This window comes from Caenorhabditis remanei, chromosome X (genome assembly GCF_010183535.1).
Source record: "Caenorhabditis remanei strain PX506 chromosome X, whole genome shotgun sequence".
In the NCBI taxonomy this organism is placed as follows: Eukaryota; Metazoa; Nematoda; class Chromadorea; order Rhabditida; family Rhabditidae; genus Caenorhabditis; species Caenorhabditis remanei.
This window is the reverse complement of record NC_071333.1, coordinates 15,930,186-15,950,754: the sequence shown is the minus strand read 5'-3', so window position 1 is coordinate 15,950,754 and position 20,569 is coordinate 15,930,186. Positions and strand designations below refer to the sequence as shown.

Below are 20,569 nucleotides of genomic sequence, written 5' to 3'. Positions count from 1 at the left end.
TTATTGAGGTGAAGGATAGGTGTTTTCCATCATATAATGGTCAGCCATTGGCATCATGTAGTTGACTTGTTGATTTTGGATGTTCTCCATCGAAGGGTGGAATGGTACCATCAGTGGAAGTTGGAAAGTCATGTAGTTGGCATGGAACTGGTTCATATTCATCTGACGGAAGTTGTACACATTGTTGGAGATTGGACCAAATTGGCGTGCTGGTTGGAAGTGAGTTCCTGGAAAACACAACATATAATTTTTGATTTTGAAATTTGTACTCCTCACCATGTCTTTCGTCAAGTTGAGGCACGCAACGACGGCGGTTCTCTTCTCTCGCCAAAATCCTTTGTACAGTGACTGGATCCATTTCTTGTTTGTGGGCTCTCTCCCGGTAGCTGTTGCGGAGGCGCATTTCGTTGGTTACGGTAGTTCGGAAATCCGTGTGGCACAGGGGACGAGTTTCGTTGGATTCAGTCTCGGTCTGGAATGAATTGTATGTTAGTTTGAATTTTAACCAATTTGGATTTATGCTGAATTCAAAGAAAGAGTTTGCCATGTTGTCAAGGACCGGAAGTTTGATACCGAAATTCAATATTTTTGGATTTTTTTCGGCGGACCTCTCAACTGGTAACCTATATAAAATCAGACTTAAAAACTTGGTAAGTTCATCATTTGAAATAATGAACATGCATCTTTTCACTTACAATCTCATTTCCATCGACCAGTTTCTTCAGATGGTTGATATACTGCATTGCTAGACGGAGTGTCTTAATCTTCGGCAAGTTTTTTCTCTCTTCTGCTCTCAAATATGGAATCCGTCTGAAAAAAATAATGAATTAGATTGGAAAACCTAATTCAAATATGTTACTTACTGTTGAAGAGTATCAAAAGCGGAGTTGATATTCCGGGAGCGATGAAACTCCTTTTCACGAGACTTCTCTTTCTTCACACGACGAGCTTCGATCGCATTAGAAACAGTTTCTTCCTTGATCTTAGTCATGATTGAGGAAAATAAATGAAGGCAACAGGTTACAATAACCAAGGTAAAGTGAATGATATGTTCTCTGAGGGAGTCTAGGAGTTCCTCCAGTCTCGAGTGGGCGGAGCAATGGGATAACGGTGGGAGGGCGATGAGCAGACCGCGGACCACAGAAGACAGCCGGGTCCAAATAACATCGTAGATGAGAAGACTTATCAGGGAGTATACAGCTTTTTTACGAGCGAAAATTTGAATTTCAGGTGTGAATAGGTCACATTGGGAGAGGTCTGGAATGTGGAGATGTCATAGAGATAGGTCGAGGTTGTAAATTCAAATATGTGAAGATATTTTTTTGAATATCACCTTTAGTGACAGAAAACAATGTGTGATTGAGAAATGGTGGATTCTCGATAGAAAAATGTGATGTAGTGATGGTGACAGTAGGAGCTGGATAACTTTCATCAGTATCTGAAAAAAGAATATTTGAAGAAAATTTTCATACTAGGTACTACGTGTTCCACAATACTGAAGAATCTGAAGTATCCAGTTTTATGTGGAAACTTCGAATGTTTGCCAGGGAGTTCCATACTAAGCCATAGCTTATTTATCCCACTGCAATGTGCTAGTAGAATTCATACAGTATACCGTATAGAGTACAATTTATACGGGGTCATAAAGAATGCGACACTTGCAGTTTTTAGGTGAAAATGGTCATCACATTTTTGAGTGTGAGATGGTTTCCCTGATAGTATCATATTGTCAATAGTTTATGAAGTGTATAAATCATAAATAGAACTTTATTTTTGTAGTTGACAATTTTTTTAGGGGCACATCCCAAGAAGTTGTCAATCGTCAAAGTAGTTTTTCGCAATTGTTGCGCTTTTTCATTGCTAAATTGATAAAAGGAGAGTTTTTTTTAGCTGTCTACATTGACTGCGTGTAATTTCTGTGCCCGTACAAAAAAATTGGTAACTACAAAAATAAAGCTCTACTTGTGATCTATACACTCCATAAAAATGTACTGTGAGAATATCATGAAAGCCGTCTCACACTCACAAAGTAGAGAGTTTTCAGATGAAAACTGCATTTGTTACATTTTTAATGTCCAGTATGTTGGCCATGCTGCACAATTGTGTCTAATAAAAATAATTTTCTTCCATTTCAAACATTCCTAAACCGAACACGTATTCTTTGAAAATATCCGTGTTTTCAAAAACTCAAATCGACCTGCAACTCTGTCTCCATTGACTATCATTCGTCGGCGTTCTTCAAAACGTTACTCACGCCTGTTAACTTTATACCGACATCTAGCTAATTGCATAACTTTTCCTCTTCCTCCTCCCGTTTTAGTTCTCGTTTCAAACCGCCCGCCAGTGATGGCGCAACCCTCGTCTCATTCACCCGCCCCGCCGTATTTCTTTTGTCACTTCTGAGAATTGAGCCGTCACCGGCAATATGCATCTGTCGGGAAGAGTTCAGTAGGTTACCGCACTCCTTTTCGGAGAGAATTTGAAAGGAATCCGCTTTCCTTCTGGGAAGGTACAAAAAGACTTGTCATTTATAGGGTTCGTAAACATTCAAACCCCATACGTTAGTTGTAAAATTGAGTGAGTGACGGATTTGGGGAGTGGGAAATATTTGAATGAGATTCTATTTTACAGGACAACTTGAATCCTCCTATCTACATGGGAAACATTGACACTAAACAGTTGCTCGTGGTGAAAACCTGAAAAACAAGCAAAACACTCATAAAATACCGGAGAGAGCAGTTGTAAAAACAGCCGTCTGGTAACTTGTCATGTAATATTGGGTATGGTCGACAATTTATTAGTTGAGACACCATGAGACTCGGAAAATCTCGCAACACAGATGTTTGTACCGGCGTAAGGATAATGTTTGGAGGATTATCCAATTAAGAAAAGTTCTCACTCCCAGGAAGAGAATTCTTCTAAACTTAGACATCCTATTTACCTAAGCGGAAACATAAAGAGGATTGTCTGGTCTATCCAATTAGTGTAGGATCTACTATTCCACATTGCACAACTATGACAAACATAGAAATACATTGTATCCGTGACATTGATGATACCGACAATGAAATAATAATCTGTGAACGCTTTATTGGAAGAATATCATAAGAAAAAAGAACCAGAAGAAATAAGTACACATACCAACGGAGGGAAAAGGGGAACGGAGGAACGGAAATGAAAGCAAATCTTACGACACCTGACAAATGAAGGAATGTGGGTTACTCGCTTTGAAAATGATTGAAAAATACTATCAACACACAAAGTTAGTTGCACCAGTTTGAGGAAAAGAGGTAAAGTTGCTTGAGGGTCGGGACATGGGGATTGAAAGGGAAACGGGGTTAAGGGAAATGATTTCAAAGGGTAAAGGTTGAGGAACGGGGGTATAATTGATCGAAAAATGGAAAGAGACAGGAAATGAAAAAAGTAAAATCAAAGGAATTAATACAAAAAAAAATGAAAAATGTCCACAAGGCACGATTGAGAGAATTGAGAGGGAAACGGGGTTGAGAGAAGAAAAAAAATGAACAGGGTAAGGTATATTGCTTTCAAAAAGTAAATGTTGAAAAAAGGGCAGAATGTTTCAAAACATATAAAGAAACAGGGATCGGGAGAGAAAAATCAAAGAAATCAATTTAAAACAAAATTAGGGATATTCATAATACACATTGTAATCCTTGGAAAGTGTAGAAATGTACTGGGATAATAAACTTATCATAATTCGAAGAGGGAAGAATAGAAACAAGAAGGAGGAAAGGAGAAACACATTAAAGAAGTAGAATGGAATGTGGGAGAGAAAGTATAAAGCATACTTGCAACCAGGGCTGGCGTAACTCGCTTAGAACACAATATTATATGCTAAAAAATATACCAAAGTGTAGATCTCAGCGAGTTTTATTTCCTTGACCTACTACGGGCCACGTAGCCATTTGCCAATGTGCTGCTGGCGGTGCTAGAATGAATTTTTGGTCATGTTTTGCGTTTTTGGCATTTTTTTTCTTGACCCCGGTCTAATAACAATTTGCCATCCAACCCATAGTAGGTCACAGACATAGACCTCGCTAAGATTCTCTATTTTGTATCAATTTGCAGATCATAATATCGCGTTTTGAGCAATTTACCGATTTACGGGGCATGTGTCGGCCTATTTTCGCCCGGTTTGTAAGTATGGTAGGAAGAGAGGGAGGGGGATTGATGAAAGTATTAATTTGAAGCTTTGAGATATTTTTTCCTAATTTAAGAAAATTATCACCTTCTAGATCTCATGGAGGATTCGGTGAGCCTCATGAATCACATCCACTGTTTTCGCCCAGCTGTCGACTCCAATTGGCTCCTGGACGGTTGGAAGCTCCTGGACGGTGGCTTGAGCAGCTCGATTAGCTTGTGGCGGGATAATCACAGATGGGACCGGTACCGTTTGGTGGACTGGTACAGTTTGATGGACCGGTACAGTTTGATGGACCATCGGAGGTGGGAGCGGTACGGTGTGCGCACGGTACACTGCGTGATGAGCATGATGAGCATGTTGAACGTAGGGAGTGGGCATGAATGGATGAGGATGAGTGGTTGGACGGTAGAATAATGGCGGTGCGAATGAAGCGGTTGGAGCCAAGGCGGCTGCGAAAGGATGACGAATTGGAGCAGTTGGTGCCGTTGGGTGGGCGACCGATTGGGGGAATGCTGCGATTCGGGCACTGACCACATCCCGGACGGTTGGAGAAGTACTGTTTTGTTTCGTCCTGAAAATTATCTCTATTACCTCTTAAAAAACATAATCTAAAAGGTTATCACTTACTCCTTGACCTTCTTCTCGTACTTCCTCTTTTTTTTGGTGGAATCCACTGCAGCTGGCGCGCCGTTGAACGCTTCCATGCTGAAAATTAAAAATTTCTTAGAAAAAATGAAGGAAAAATCTTAACGCTTACTTCATAGCCGGCTTTTTCTTTTCGTACTTCCTCTTTGGGGTGAGGATAACATTGACGGGTGCTGAACAGCTGGGAGTGGCGTGATTTCCATTGGACCTAAAAATGATTCATTCGTAAAACATGGAGCGCAAAGATATAAAGACTTACTCTTGCTCAGTGGAGTTTTGAGAGAGCATGGCTTTCTGCTCGACTGGAGCGCTGGTCTCGGCGACGTCTGCAGCTCGATCTTGGCCGATCGGAGTTGTGATCTGGCCAATTGGCTCGGCCACTGAAGTAGAAGCAGACGTCTTCTCTCTGAAAATAACCGTTCAAAATAAAATGCCATATGAAGATAATGAACACTTACTCCTCGATTTCCTGACGTCTCTTCGACTTCTCCTTTTTTGCACCGCTTCCAACAACCTCGGCTAATGACACAGTTGGAGTTGAAGCCAGCATCCTTGGAGCGGTGCTCTGGCCATCTCTCAAGTTGCTCTGGGCAACTTGAGGGCTGCTCATGACGGGTGGAGTGGCGGCCTTATGTGGTGGTGCTGGTCTGGAAATAATTGTAGCCTTGGTGAACATATATTTTAGGAAATTGAACACTCACTGATCTTCATTTTCTTGAACTTCTTCGTTTGCTGCGGGCGGTTCCTCCACAATAGTGCAGTTCGTCTCGAGAACTGAGGACGGCAGCTCATTGTTGTCTGAAATGTAACTTTTTGAAGAAGTGACTTCATCAGTTATTTTTAGAACAGAAAAGCTGCACCTAAAATTAAATAGCGTAAAGATGAAGAATCGAAATTTGCACAACTTTTATAAAACTACCTTTTATCGGTAATGCCCCGAGCTATGCTTCTAGCATTTCTTTAGTCCTCTATTTCTCTCTCTCTCTCCCTCTCTTTCCCCCGTTTTCTCATTTCCGTCAACCTTCTCTTAAGAACGAATACAAGTTCACTTACCTTCTGGCCAGAAGATTTTTACGTGGCACGACCTCTTGCTGATGTGAATGTGCTTTACCTGCAATGGATGAACAGTTTGATCGACTTTTTTTTTCTTCACAACTCACCGCCCACTGCGCACGTCCACACCTGACGATGAAGCGCGTGTCCCTGATCTGAAAATAGATATGTATGCGAAAAAATCTGGAACAAAGATAAACTCACTTGAACGACGTGACCTTGATTGAGGAGGACAGCAACTTCAGGGTGCAGCTTAAAGATTTTTTCTTTGACCTGAAAAATTCAGTTGGGTGGAAAGAAAAATTTATGTAGTTTTAAAACTCACTGCTTTCCTCAGGATCGGCATCGACGCGTCGAAAACTCTGGTGTCCTGCATTCCCTGAAAATTAAAAGTTTTAAAAATATATAGCCGTTGTTTACCTCATAGCTCCAGTCCTTCTTGCTCGGAAACCTGTGGAGCACAACACGCTCCATGGTGAGCCCTTCTTCCTCCAACACAGTGATTTACCCAGATGTTGCTAAATTTGAAAAAAATTGAAAAGAATGAGAAGAAAATAACGATTGTAAACGAATGGTAAACAGAAACTGATTGGATGACATGTAACGGAATGAGAATTTGAATGAAAAGAGAGAGAGCTGGAGAGAGAGAAAGGAAAAAGAGGATTGACTCATAACTCGCGCATTCGCGTCCCTAGAAATCAGAAGGACTGTCAGAGAGGAAAAAGCATAAAGATGATATCTCGTGGTATGAAAGAGCGAAACATTCGAAAATATTGTAGTACGCTACCAGAAGAAGAAGGAAAGGGGAAAGAACTGAAGGAAGGGAAAGGAATGGTTTTTCAAAGATTCGAGAGGTGTCGAATTGACAAATTTTCTTTTTGTATCAGAAACAGTATAGATTGTTCTAGATAGATGCAAATAGAACTAAAAAATGGTGACGAGAAATTTCGCATCTCCCCGTTGTGTACACCTTTATACTACCGGGAAAGATTGTGTCAGTTTTACAGTACTCTGGAGGTGGAGTGTAAAATTTGAGAATTGGAGAACACCTAATGCAAAAATAGAATTTCGTGGTGCGTACTCATACGCAATGTGTGTTTGTTTCATACGAAATGTGTGTTTGGTCAAATTGAATCTGATCATGTGATTATATCGAAAATCTGAATATTTCGAATTTCAACAAAACTGCTTGAATGTTGAAAACCTAGAAGGTCAAATATGAAACATATCAAACAAGTGGAATAGATATTGCGATATACTCGAAACAACTAAAATATACTCGAAACTAATTTTCTCGTATGCATAACACATTGTGTCTCAGCCATCACTCATTCGTATTGAGTTTTGTTGAGATGCCTGAACCCAGAAATTTGTGAAATTTGTTTGCATAATACAACACCGGCAAGGGAAGAGGGGGCAGCGGTTTCCTGGATGTTAACTCCAAATCCTCTAATCTATGAGTACAACATGTTAGATTAGCTCTTTGCAGGTAGTCAGATTGTCTTCGTGGGTCTCTTTCAGGGTTCTTTCAGGATTCAGGACTCTTTCAGGAACACCTTTGACCAATCATGCGTGAACGCATCAACATAATTAGCCTCGCCATGTTTGCTCCTCGTCAAGAATATATATTAATCCGATTGGGCATCTATTTTCCGGATCTCCATCTGCACTTCATTACGAGAAGCTGGTGTCTCCCGATTTTACGCTTCTTCTTCACTTCTTAAGTGAATGAAGATAATTTTCGACGTTTCTAGACACGGCGAGACTGTATAAAAAAGGGGGAGTCTTCTTTTTTGTGTTTGCTTTTTCTCTTTTCAAGTTTTCATTGTTGAATGTTCCTTCTGGTCAAGAAACTATGACTCAATTGTGACGAGTTATTTGTGACCTTCTGTTTTGATGATGTTTTGATGGTATCGTTCAAAGTCTAAAAGTGTTCCGTGGTGTTTGCTCATCTATTCGCTTCTTCTCATTTCTTTCTTTTCTTCCAATCTCTCACTTTCCATCCAGTTTCTTTTCTGTCTCCGCGGCCCAGCACACTCTATAACTTCTCTCTCGCTGTCTCCGTCTCCTCGGTTAGAACCCTTTTCGTTTTCGTCATGCTAGTCGTTTTCGACTTCATTGACACTTCTTCACGCATACACGTACGCTCACACATGATGAGAGATCATGGCAGAGAAACAAAGAAACACAAGCGCAGCGCATCGACGAGAAAACGACGGCGGACGGCCTCGAGGCAACGGGCGGTGGTGAATGAGCGTAGTGTATGTGTGCCCTCCTCGTCCAAACCATAGTGAGTGAATGAAACCCGTTGTCTCTCGTTGTCTGGTGCCTCTATTGTGCCTCATGCTATTTTCTCGCCACTGCCAAACCATCGAATGATGTGTGCGCTACTATAGACTAGAGACAGAGAAGCAGACGATTGCGGGGCAGCCACCGACGGTTCGATTGCGCTCGCTTTCCGTTTGGAAGACAAGAGAAAAGAGAGGGAAAAGAAAATGTGAGAACGAACACGTGCCAGAGAGCAGGTCAAAGGAACATCGTGGAAATACATTTTGGGTCTCGCCACGAATGTATCAAATTGAAATTCAAAAATGGAATATACTTGGAAGAGGAGAACACGGGAAAATGATAAAAATAGAATGGGAAAGAGCATCTTTCACTTTTTGAGAAAGGAAAAACTGTAATGCTTTTTTTTCTGAAAAAAAACCATCTAACTCTTGGAAAATCTCAACCTGAAACAATTTTCTATATAAATTATAATTGTTTGATCAGAAGTATCAATTTTCTTCAGAAGCTATCTGCAAAATGTTTATATAAACCAAGTGACCCTCATAATTTTTCCGGAAGTCAGCGTGAAAGCAGAGAAACTTCATCGAAAATTAATACACAGGAAGTTGGAGTCTTCCCGACCACTTCCAGATGGCTCTGAAAGATTATTTTACTAATGGACCTATTCACAAGGCATCATAAAAGGAAAACAACCGTTTTCTGTTAGTAGAATGAACTAGTTATATGTTTTTATGCTACCTTGTGAATAGGTTCATAAATCTTCAGTAGTGCTTATAATTTCTAACTTTCCGATCCTCTTTTTCCCGAATTTGAATTTAAACTCCTACAAAAGTGAATATTTTGTAGAAGGTGTTTTCGTTCAGAGTTCAGTTTGTAGTGTGTTTGTCCAGGATGTGATTGATCGCAGATGGTTGTCAAAACCTTTGAATTCAACATGTTCTTTTTTCCAAACCAAACAGACTTTTGGTTTTCATACTTTTCTGTAGATGCCTTCTGTCAAATTGTATTGACGAAAGAAACACTCAAGTCAATTCGTTGTTTTCTGACAACTGACGCGACCGTGATTGAATGAACTCTTTCCGAACAATTTATCTTGTTTATTGGATCGGGTATTCTTTTCCATTTTAACTTTCATTACTAGTTCGCTTGGAAGAGTGAAAACTGACTATCTGTCTAACAACCGTAAATGAGAGAGTGCTGATAACATCTAAAAAGTGTCCATCTTTAGTTGTAGCTATCAAATGTGACCTCGAATAGATTAATAGCCTTTAATGACAATAAAGTTAGGTCAAGTGTCTTTCAAATTGAATTTTTTTTAAACGCGTTTTTCAATCGTAAATGAGATTTAAAGTCTTATCTTTTACACATTTTACGGAGCAAATAATGCAAAGTATATAAGTTTCTTTTCTGGGCCTCTTTTTCACAGAGGCTATTTCTTTTTCGGTTCGGTCACTTGCGGACCACTCGGAGAGTGTAGAATTCTCTCCAAGGAATTCTGCTCTCTCGACGTATCCGTTATTTCTCTACTGTTGCAACTTTCACTAGTCGCAGTTGTCCTGAAAAAGAGAAACTGGCATGTAGGTGTGTTTCCGAGTTATTCTCTTCTGATTTTCTTTTGATTTTTTTTTGTTGGTTTTTTCTTGATTTCACTACAAAACAATGGTTACAGGCATGAAACGCTCGAATAACAATGAAAACGCTTCTTCATCCCGAAAAATTCGGAAAACATGTGAAAATGCTGATGCCCCGTCTACATCCAGACAGTCCTATACATCGAGTCAGGAAAAGAAGAAAAAAGCAGAGAAAGTTGTCATTGAAGAAAGACAACGCATCAATGAAGTTGTTGAAGATGATGAGCTGGTTGTTCTGGAAGAAAACATTGTAATGATTACTAATTCAGGCAGCAAAAAATTTTCAAATTTTTTTCAGGAGATTGAGTTAATCTCTCGCACCTGGAGAACACGAGCATATGCATGTTTCCCGGCGCCAAAAATCAAAATGATAAAAAGAAACTGGAATGAGGTTGAGTCTTCTGTCATACCCGATTAAAAATTTGAAGAAAATAATTTACAGTTCACAGCAAAATCCAAAAATGTCAACTTCTCAAAATTGTCCTCTCTGGAGCCACATTATTGGGATATTATAAGGGAGTACAGGAACTGCCATCCCGCTAAAGTACGTTGGAAACAAGGCATAAGAGAAATCTGAACGAAAACATTTTCAGAGTGTCGAAAAAAACAGTGCGATGCAAAAAAAGTACTTGAGGATGACAATCGACGAAAGACTCGAATTCTGGAAAAACCAAGCACAACGAATCTGGTGGCACGCAGAGGACAGGCTGCTGTTCGATGAATCCATTCGACAGAAAAGGAAAATTGAGTTTTGCAAGGACTTGAAAAAATATTTCAAGATGAACAGCGAGACCCCATCACAAAACGTCGAAAGATGTCACCATCTCGCTGTAAAATTTTTGGAATTCAACAAGAAGAAATTTGTGGAGAATGATAAAAGCCTGACTCCTCGTGCACTGCCAGAGTAAGAATTTTGTATTTTGTTTGCTATCCCATCTAGCCAAAATTGGTGAAACTTTTGAGCGGTATCGTTTAAAGTAGGGAAAAACTTTTCCATCTAAGCGCATTTTGAGCCAGAAGAAGACGAATTGTAGCATTTAGAGCTATTTTTGCATATGCTCCAATGACGAATATTTCTCAGTAGATGTAATCTTAAGTTTTGAAAAATCATAGTTGTCAAGGCCACGCCCGAAGGCCCGGGCAAATTGGCGCGAGAGTAAAATTTTGAAATTTTTTGAATTCGGAATTAGAAGAAAATCTTAAAAATAGTCAAAAATGGTCAAATTTTCGATGAAAAATTAGAAAAATTTTGAAAAAAAAATGGGAAAAAGGGTCATTTTTTGAAACCGGGCCTTCGGGCCGGGTCGGGCCTTGAAAATATTCTGCCGGTTTCTAAAACTATGAAAAAATAAAACTTCAGTCTTCCTTTAAAAACCTTTTCTATTAGAGTCATCATTTTCAAGTCACAATTTCTTGTTATTTTCAGAGAATTCGAAATGTTTTACCTCTCCAAACTGGCATACCATCCGCCAAGAGACAGAATGCGGATAACAGAAAATTTGAGCAATACAGATTTAGGCTCTGATGGAATGAAGATACCAGTTTACTCTGATTGCGCCGAAACGGACCATAGAGAGGTGCACATTCCGGAGTCGTTGTGTTACGACTACATAAGTGCGAACGTCATCGATAGAGCGAGTGAGCCGAAACTGGAGGAAGCGATCGGGATGGCGGAGCAAGAAAAAAACAAAGTGAGTTTTGATATGGTTTTTTTTCCTTTTTTTCTGCGAAAATATCAAATTTTATCTGAAAAATCATCAAAATGTACATTTTTATAATAAGATGATCAAAAAAAATTGATAGAAAAATCAAGGTCCGGATGTTTGGCGGCTAAATTCAAAATTCAATTTTTCTTCGAAATTTTTCAAATTCACGTGGAAAATTCAAATTTTCAACTGTGATTTAGAATTTATAAAAATTCTGAAAAACCATAAAAAATGCATCTTTTCGATAAAAAATTGAAATGAAAAATTTTATTTTAAAAGTTTATATTTTTTGAAGCTGGGCCTTGACAATAATGAGATCTTATTATCAAGACATTGGATTTTGAATTTCAGATAATATGCTCCTGCTGTAAAAGTGAAAATGGTCCAGTCAATTGTTTTAACAACCCAGATTGCCGATGCTCCATGGTGAATCAGCGATTAGAGAGTTTGCAAGGGAACGATGGTCGGACGTCATTCGTAAGTTTTTTTTCACAAGATTGTTTAATTTAATAAGGTGAAGACATTTTGTAGACCTCCTTCAAGCCGGTCAACTTCCGAACTGGCTCTGCAGCATTCTACCGATATGCCGCATTTGCATGTTCGGAGGAGTGTGCCTGCAAAGGAAGGTGCAACAACAATGTACTGTTCACTCTGCAAAAAAATCTTTTCCAACTCGAAGTCTTTCGGGCAGACATCGCCACTGGTTTTGAAGTTCGGACACTCAACTACATTCCTGCTGGAACACCCGTGATGGAGTTCAGAGGAGAGATCATGAATTCTGACCGGCTCGAGGAAAACCTGAAGGACTACAGTATGCAGCTGACGGATCCCGCGGAAGACCGCAAAGCCCTGCATCCAATCATCGAGTCGTTGAACTTCACTCCGGAATATCTGAAAGTGTTGAAAATGATAAACAAAAAGGAGTGGCACATCGACTGCAAATGGCAAGGAAATGTGGGCAGACACCTGAACCACTCGTGTATTCCAAATTTGGAGCCATTCCGGGTGTACCAGAAGAACTTCACCCCTGGCCACGTCTCATTGGTCCTCTTCTCAGTGAAATCGATCATGCCAGGAGAGAGAGTAAGTGAATCTTAATTATGGGGTTACTCAGGTCATGTAAAAATGTATTTTAATACATTTTTTCCTTATTCACGACCGTCGAGAAACTATTTTTCACAAATCTCAGTTTAGCGTTGGTCTAATGACGTTTTTCCCATTTTTTTGCATTTTTCGACATGCGCATGTAGAAAAACTGTCAAAAAAGGGGGAGAAATGTAGAAAAATGGGGGAGAAATGTGTAAAAGAATGCATTTTTCACCGTTCGTGAATAAGGTAAAATATGTATTAAAATACATTTTTACATGACCTGAATAACCCCATTATACTCTCCAAAATTATTCGTATTACAGCTGACCATCGACTACGGGCCCAACTACAAAGGGCTTCGAGAAGGATGGTGTGCATGTGGGACGTTCGCTTGTAGAAATGGAATGGACTTCCACATTTTCAACAAACTCAATTATGCCACTGTAAGTTTTTCTACAGTTTCTGCCTTGGGAACTTTTATTTCAAAAACAAACGTCAAATCATTTTCAGATCAGAAGGTGTTTCGAAGAAATAATGCAACGGGAAAATGAGGATTACGACAAGCTGATCGAACATTGGGATGAAAATTACTACCGTCATGTAGAACTCGTGCTCCAACTACGAGATGACCGATTACTTTATAAATATGGCAATGATGACTACCCATTACCAGAGCAGTTGATGTGAACCCATTTCTCCTTTTTTTTCATTCCCCCACCCTGTTCAACTAATTAACCTGTTGTATTTTGTGTTAAAAATTATCCAATTTTGCTGATAGGTTCTCAATTGTTATTATTAATGTATTTTATATAATTTTCCGGTTCCAAGTATCACTTTACTATTGTTATGTCTGCCTTAATTCCACGGGTTTCTTTTTTATATGCATTTTTTTTCTGAGGTGTTATAAAAACGGATAACGTTTTTTTTTCAAAATAAATTTTTTTGGAAAGTTTTTCAAATTAAAAACTGATGTTTAGGTATCAGAAGTTTATAATTTATGAAGCAGTCACTTTCAGACGTGGTAATTTCAGACTTTTCTAACTTCACGGATTTGACGCGGTTCTAAAGTAATCAATTGGAAATAGATTTTCAGATTTTCAGTCAGGAGGCTTCAGGAAACTTTTTTTAAACTCAGACCAACATGGCACGGCGAACCAAAAGATTATAGTCTCTGGAGTACCAACCTTTCTCCAAGTGTTGTTTTTGATTAATACGTTTTCAATTTTCAGAAGGAATTTAAGAGATTTAGGTTGCAAAACAAGATTTAAAAATCGAAAATGTCATGCGACTGTCACTTCAAGAGTTCAACAGTCATTATATCTGATTATAGAAAGGTGCCGTTATAATAAATGTGTTCTTATCTCAAAATTCACCACTCAGGTCCTGGTCCCTCGAAACAATCAAGAAATCTCAAATGACTCCATTCCGTAGCTCCGTTCCAGTCTCCGTCCATTATCATTCAACAGTATCCCTTACTCATCAGGAAAACGACAACATTTTGCACATTAAAATTGACCATTCACTGATGATTAACAGAAATTCTGGACGACTCGAGAAGTGAGTCATTGCAAAGGGAATGCATGGTGGGACTCCATATAGCTTGGGGGAGGAGACTGTCGACCGCTCCACTGCTTCTCGACTCCACGAATGCATTTTTTCCTTTTCTTTCTGTTTATGCAATTTTTTTGGTTTTTTAATAGTTCTCAGTTTCTAGTAATTTTCAAATTGAACAACAGTAGCGACCATTATTCCAAAAATTTTGGTCGTTTTCAGTTGAAAATGGTCAAGTTTGAGATGGTGTCATGGTATAACTTATAGTCCCACCAAGTAAATTCTTAATGACTCATATAGGCCAAAAGCAGAGCTCCGTTTTTGTAGTTGACAACTTATTTCTACGGACATTTCCCTAAGTGTTATGGTCATTTTAAGACGTATAGTGCCAAAAATCGCTCAATTTTTGCGCTTACTTTGCTGAACCGTAACTTGTTAAACAGTGCCCGTACAAAAAACTTCTCAACTACAAAAATGGAGCCCTATTTTCATTCTGTGCGATCCATGAGGAGTTTATTTTGTGAAACAATCAAAGTAACCGTGACACGCTCCCAAAATGGGAAACTTTGGAGCCATGATAGCTTTTTATATTTAAAAAACGGTCGAATTACCATCTATTACAATTTCAGACAAAATCGTACTCTAGCCGAATGCCGTTCCAAACGAAGTATCAACAAGCCGTGGATATCCAACGTCACCGAATCGCCTATCATGAGGCGGTAAACTAAAACTTCTCTTTCCTTTTCCATAATCTGGCTTTGTAGATCGCCAACAGCTGGAGACAGCTGAATATGAGGGACCAGTCGACTCAAAACTCGATTATCAAAGGAAAGGAAAAAGGAATTCATGTGTTCGAGCATAATGCTCTTCTCACCAGACGAGGAAAATCCGTGGTATGTTTACTATAGTACCTGTTGTTTTGGAATAATCTTATTTTTCAGAACTTCCTCTCTCAAGGCTCAAGTGATCAAGTCAATCATGATTGGAAAAACGGACACTACGAGGAATACTACGAGGGAGGTAACCAACCTGTGATGTACCCATCTGAAGTTCAACTGGATCTGAATCACGAAGCTGGATTGTCTGGAGCACCGAATGGAAGTCAACACGCAGGATTTCCACAGGTTGGACAACAGGCGGTTTGGGTCCAACAGGTTGGTCCGCAGCAATGGGTCTCAATACCTCCTGGCTACCAATCCATATACTGCCAGCAACCTGGGTTCTACACGGCAACGCAACCACCGATCGGTTACCAAGAAACTGCACCACCACAACAACAAATCCCACAAGACAACTTCCAACAATATCCACAGCATGTTGTGAACCCAATGGTCGTGTGCCACCAAACTCAGCAAAGTATCAACGAAGTCCATCCAGCCATTCCTGAAAAAATTGAAAATGCAGTCGAATCGAACAATTCTGCAAATCTCCATATTCAACTGCCGTTCCGTATCCCAGACACCAATTCGCAAACGTATGGTACCTACGAATCGGGGTACCGGGACACCCCATTGGCTACTCTTCTTCCATCGGAAAATGCAATCCAGAACACAAATGTACAATCGGGATCGAAAAGTTTTGTCGGATCAAGGTAAATTCTGATGTTTCTAGAAAAATCCTGTATTTTAATGTTTCAGCAGCTTGACAATTGCGAAAAACATCCAATCTTCTCCAAACACTCCAAACGCCTCTTCCGAAATCAACCAACAAGACTACAACTGCCCAAAAGAGTGAGTATGGCAATAAAAATCAAATATCACCCACCAAAAGTCGAACCCAATCCTTTTCTAATGGGAATACTGCCTCTCAACCTATTGCGCTACTCTAGCGGCAAATTAAACAACATTAAACAATTGACCTTTGAAAATAATGTTCAGCAGTCATTAATTGACAATTTATAGAAAATGAAAGTTGGTAGACAAACACACCTTGCGCGTTAAATGGGATGGGTGTTCGTGCATTGTTTACATAAATTTTTTTAATTTTCAACAGAAATATCATGAGTTTGAAATTTTAGAATCGAAGAGTGTGAGGAGAAACAAAGTGTTCCTTTGCCAACAACCATCGAAGCAAATGAAGAAAAGGAAGAAGAAGTGCCAGATGTAATTCAAGAAACCGTTGTGAAACAAGAAATGTGAACATTTTCGTTTTCGGTGGACAATTTATCATTTTCATTATTTTAGAACAGTAATCGAGCTTGTGGAGTTTCCACTTTTGAGAAGTGAACCAATCTGCCAATCAGCAAGACAGAAATTAGAACAGGCAATCAATCCACTTCTCGAAAAACCAGATGGCAGACAGCAACACAGGTACACTCTGGTTTTCAATGACTGAAATATTTATCAGACATTTTAGGACACAAAAAGTCACTCCTGAAGCCACACAGAAAACAATCAATGTGACCACAACTGTCCAACCACTTCCCTCGCTGACTTCGGAGCAGAGTCCACGATCTTCATACGCCAATGCTGTGAAGTCTGCACCTAAAAGTTCTCCTCCTAAGGATGTGCAGAAAAAATCTGCGGCAGTTCTCCCTGTTCCAAAAAAAAAACAACCGAGGACGTCAGATAAACAGGAGAGGTGAGAATAAGACAAATTTCAATTTTCCCCAAACTTCAAACATACTAAATAATCCTACCTGGTTCTTCCTTCCTTTCTAAAAACGGGAAGTATATGTGTGTGTGTGTCTCCACTTCATGTTTTGAAACGGGGGCTGTGTTCAAAATCTACATTGTTATCAAAAGAAATAAGAACAAAATTCCAGAAAGGAGCATAAAACAATTGTTGTGAAAAAGGCTTCTGTGGTCTACAGTGACATTCTTCCAATCGTCACAAATCGCAATGGAAAAGATTCTTGTGCAACCAAGACCAAGAGTCCACCAAAGAAAAGAGAAGAGACTCCATTTGCCTCCAAGACTACGTTCTCACCTTCTCATGTTCCACAACCAATTCTCTTGAAAGAAAAGGAGGAGAAATCGGAAAAGTGAGTAACCTATAGAATAGATATTTTGAGGTTTTTAATTTGTGAAAAGCCTAGTAATATACCGATGACTTGATTTTGCTTTTATCTTCCCTTGTAATACAACATTATTCTCGTCTATTTCAGGAAACTGTCTTCTCCATTCACACCAATTCCACCACTATCTCCAACGCCACTTGAAACAACTGCGTCTTTTCCAACTGAGTAAGAAGAATTTTAGGTTAATGCGTTGTTCAATAACAATTTTTCAGAATTCTTGTGATGGAACAAGAGAAACAAAAAACGGAGAATGATGGAGAAGAGATAACATCTTCCTCGTCCTCGTCCCAACAACCAACACCATCCCAATCAAAAAAAGATGGAAAAGGAAAGAAGAAGACCGGGAAACAGCAAAAGAAAATCAAGAAAAGGAACGGTGTGGAGTTTACGGAGGAGGACGATAAGATGTTGGAGAAAATTATAATGGATAAAGAGGAGAATGAAAAGAAGAAAACTCCTCCATCGCCCATTCCCGACAATGAGAATGATGTCTTTGAAACTCGAAGGTAATAATAATTTTACAATTTTCTAGTGGAGAAGCATAAAGACAAAAATCGTTTGCAGGAAGCAAATCTTGGACTCCACGCAAAAAGAAGGATTCTACTCTTTTGTGCCTAATGAAGATGAAGTTGAAGTCGAAGCAGCACATGAAGGGTCCAGTTCACTCCCACGGTCCCAGAAAGTCAACGTCGAGGACACTGAGGATATGGACGAACTGATGAATCGGTTAGATGGAGTTTCAACTGATTCAGATACGGATTCCGTCTTTGAATATGTGATGGAAGAACCATCCGACGTGAAAGAAGAAGAAGAGAAAGTGGAAAATTGTGTCTCCAGTGTTTTTTCCAGTGAGTCTCTAGAAAATCTAGTTACGTTCTCATTTTTATAATTCAGGGATCAACGCGCTCGAAAAAATAAGAAAAGATGGACCGTTGTTGGAGTATATGACCAACAACATTCGGCAAGTCATCAAAGACTTGTCCAGCCGTCCACCGGTGGGAAAAGGTGAGGGTAGTGGTGATTTAACAGTAATTTCTACAACACAATATTTTTTTTTTCAGAGAAACCAGTCAAAAAACAAGACGCCAGGATCCAAAAACAAGCGGTGAAAGCATTCTTCAAGGATAGGAGAGAGGCAACAAAACCGAGCAGGAATAACTATTCCCGTTTTCTCACAGAAGCCTACAATTGTCTTCTTTTAAATTATAATTCAAATCTAGTACCTATATTTTTTGATCTCACAAAATGTAAGAAAGAAGAACTTTCTGCGAAGGAGAAAATGGTCTTCATTGATGTATTCCATGAAGAAGGTGGAGTTAAAGACTTTTTGAATGCTGTTTAATTATTTTGTTCTATGTGCCTGTCCCCCACTGGTATTTTTTGATTGTTATCTCAATCTAAATGTTGCCTTAATAAAGTATATTGCATATCTCGATTTCAATGACATCAAATGTACTCTCTCCCTTTTTTCAGAAGCAGAAACACTCCTTTTTGATAATCTGGGTGACAACAATTATTCACCTCAAAATAGAATAACGAGACATCGTTTCCAATGCACGTGTGATTGCTTCTTCACTCCCCGCCTCCTTTTTCGTTTCATCTACGAGGGTCATGCGTATGTGTTAACCGCCACATTTGGGTACTAACGGCGCATGAGTTCACTTCGCATTATACGCTCGCTGGTGTTGATTAATGCAGTTGTTTTTCGCTCTCAGTTTTCTTATTATTTCTCTCATAAAAGAACACGTTGTGTAGTTTCAGAGGTTTAATTGCTATTTATTCTAGAAATCAATCAGAATGTTTGGTTGGGAAAGCGGTAGTGAAGATGAAGAAGAAAAAGAGCAAACTAAGGAAGAGATAAAACTTTTGCTCGCAAGAGCCACTGAACTGGTAAGAAACTTATTGAACCAACTATTTCTTAATATTCTTAACCGCTATTTTTCAGAATATACTGACAGAATCTTTATTTCCGTTAATGCAAGTCCCAATTCCATCCTGGCACATTTATCATCAGCAATCTCCAGAAAGTTCTGATACAGAAGATTCCGAATCATCCCAGTGAGTTTTCCATTCTGAGGTATAAGATATAGCTAGAAAGGAAATGAAACACCGGAAACGGCTTAACCCATATCCATACCCATTCCCCCCTTTCCATATTATTCATACACTTTCACTCATTATTTCTTTCTGCTCTCTTGATTTCCGTTGCCCTAGTATCCCCAGAATTCATCTAGCTGACTGACAGATTATTCTGGAATGTACTCTTCTGATAGAGTCAATCCAACCAGAAATAACTTTTTGGTTGTGACTTTTGAGTATCAGTGTTGGAAAATAGTAGGACAAAGATCTATAATACAAATCGAGAAGAGTTTTTGGTTTGCATTGAAGCGAAATGGATGAGATTTCACAAAGTTTTGATTTTCAGAGCGAGTACAAGCCAAGTGAAATCAGTGGACTTGAAATCTCGCAGGAGCGCTGAGGTAGCACTCCAATTTGAAAATATATTGCTAAAACTACGTGATTCAAACAAAGTGAAAGTCAATGAAAATGAAAATGACACTGAGGAACAATATGATTCAGAAGAAAGTGAAAAAGAGGAAGAAGATATGCTGGAACAGTGTATTAAAAAGAATGATGAAGTTCTTCAGCCAAACATAGAAAAAGAAGTGGATTTGACGCTGAAAACAGCATTCAGTAAGGAAAAACGAGAAGAAATATTGAAGATTATCGATGTAGTGATGGGTCAAAAATCAGCTGCGAAAGAAGAGGAAGATAAGAAAACTTTAGAGAACCAAAGCATTCAGAAAATGTTGGAGTCTAGTAAGAACCCAAAACAAAATAAAATAGAAGAAACAATTGTTTTTAGGAATCATGCAACTGGAGACTGCAAGTAAGATTGATACCTCAATGATTTCCAGCCAAAACATGGGAGACGTCCTTCTCAACTCTGTGAAGCATTGCGTCAGAATGTTTGTAGCCGATATCAAATCAGTCATGAAAAAAGGAATGAGACCAAGTAATGACTCTGCTCGCAATAGTTTGAAAAACCAATTCATATTTTCCAGAGAACGTCCAGAATACAAACTTTGCTGGATTCAAAGCACTGGTTGATTTACATGATCGGGCAGACGGATCAAAAGGAATAGATGCACGAAAGCGTTTTGTAGATGACTTTTACTGGAAACACGGACAAACATACTTCGCATCAGAAAACAACTATCAACGGATGTGTTGCTTTGCCTATTTGTTCTTTCTCGAACTGTGCGATAAGGACAAACGGATCGTTATACCAACGATGGAACATTTGGTTCAACATGACGGAAGTCCCGGATTCCAACAAAAAGAGAGAGAATTTCTGAAGGTGGTGATGGCACAACACTGGTCTGTATGTGAAGATTTGGGTGTTTTCAAAGATAATTGA

At 39.2% G+C, this 20,569-nt stretch overlaps 5 protein-coding genes across 5 annotated transcripts; 3 read left to right on the top strand and 2 right to left on the bottom strand.

Moving 5' to 3' along the window:
- Positions 1 to 991, bottom strand: GCK72_025185 (uncharacterized protein; the record flags this gene model as incomplete). The annotated part of the gene is made up of 4 exons (XM_003098407.2): positions 1 to 227; positions 277 to 472; positions 696 to 810; positions 864 to 991. The coding sequence occupies 4 exons, from the start codon at positions 989 to 991 to the stop codon at positions 1 to 3; spliced, it is 666 nt and encodes a 221-aa protein (XP_003098455.1).
- A 3,261-nt stretch (positions 992 to 4,252) lies between these two features.
- Positions 4,253 to 6,239, bottom strand: GCK72_025184 (uncharacterized protein; the record flags this gene model as incomplete). The annotated part of the gene is made up of 10 exons (XM_053736227.1): positions 4,253 to 4,736; positions 4,793 to 4,870; positions 4,923 to 5,018; positions 5,070 to 5,216; positions 5,269 to 5,457; positions 5,512 to 5,608; positions 5,864 to 5,921; positions 5,971 to 6,018; positions 6,068 to 6,136; positions 6,189 to 6,239. The coding sequence occupies 10 exons, from the start codon at positions 6,237 to 6,239 to the stop codon at positions 4,253 to 4,255; spliced, it is 1,317 nt and encodes a 438-aa protein (XP_053579793.1).
- A 3,572-nt stretch (positions 6,240 to 9,811) lies between these two features.
- GCK72_025183 (uncharacterized protein) lies at positions 9,812 to 13,265 on the top strand (the record flags this gene model as incomplete). Its single annotated transcript, XM_053736226.1, has 9 exons — positions 9,812 to 10,033; positions 10,082 to 10,174; positions 10,226 to 10,327; positions 10,377 to 10,687; positions 11,210 to 11,474; positions 11,841 to 11,966; positions 12,021 to 12,572; positions 12,902 to 13,021; positions 13,089 to 13,265. The coding sequence occupies 9 exons, from the start codon at positions 9,812 to 9,814 to the stop codon at positions 13,263 to 13,265; spliced, it is 1,968 nt and encodes a 655-aa protein (XP_053579792.1).
- Positions 13,266 to 14,779: 1,514 nt separating this feature from the next.
- On the top strand, positions 14,780 to 18,490 carry GCK72_025182 (uncharacterized protein; the record flags this gene model as incomplete). The annotated part of the gene is made up of 13 exons (XM_003098416.2): positions 14,780 to 14,848; positions 14,894 to 15,022; positions 15,071 to 15,720; positions 15,767 to 15,859; positions 16,147 to 16,263; positions 16,313 to 16,438; positions 16,485 to 16,709; positions 16,894 to 17,112; positions 17,236 to 17,313; positions 17,361 to 17,654; positions 17,713 to 17,996; positions 18,043 to 18,153; positions 18,210 to 18,490. 13 exons carry the CDS (start codon positions 14,780 to 14,782, stop codon positions 18,488 to 18,490), a joined length of 2,676 nt encoding a protein of 891 aa, XP_003098464.2.
- A 455-nt stretch (positions 18,491 to 18,945) lies between these two features.
- GCK72_025181 (uncharacterized protein) lies at positions 18,946 to 20,569 on the top strand (the record flags this gene model as incomplete). The annotated part of the gene is made up of 5 exons (XM_003098430.2): positions 18,946 to 19,038; positions 19,094 to 19,206; positions 19,574 to 19,968; positions 20,015 to 20,164; positions 20,214 to 20,569. The coding sequence occupies 5 exons, from the start codon at positions 18,946 to 18,948 to the stop codon at positions 20,567 to 20,569; spliced, it is 1,107 nt and encodes a 368-aa protein (XP_003098478.2).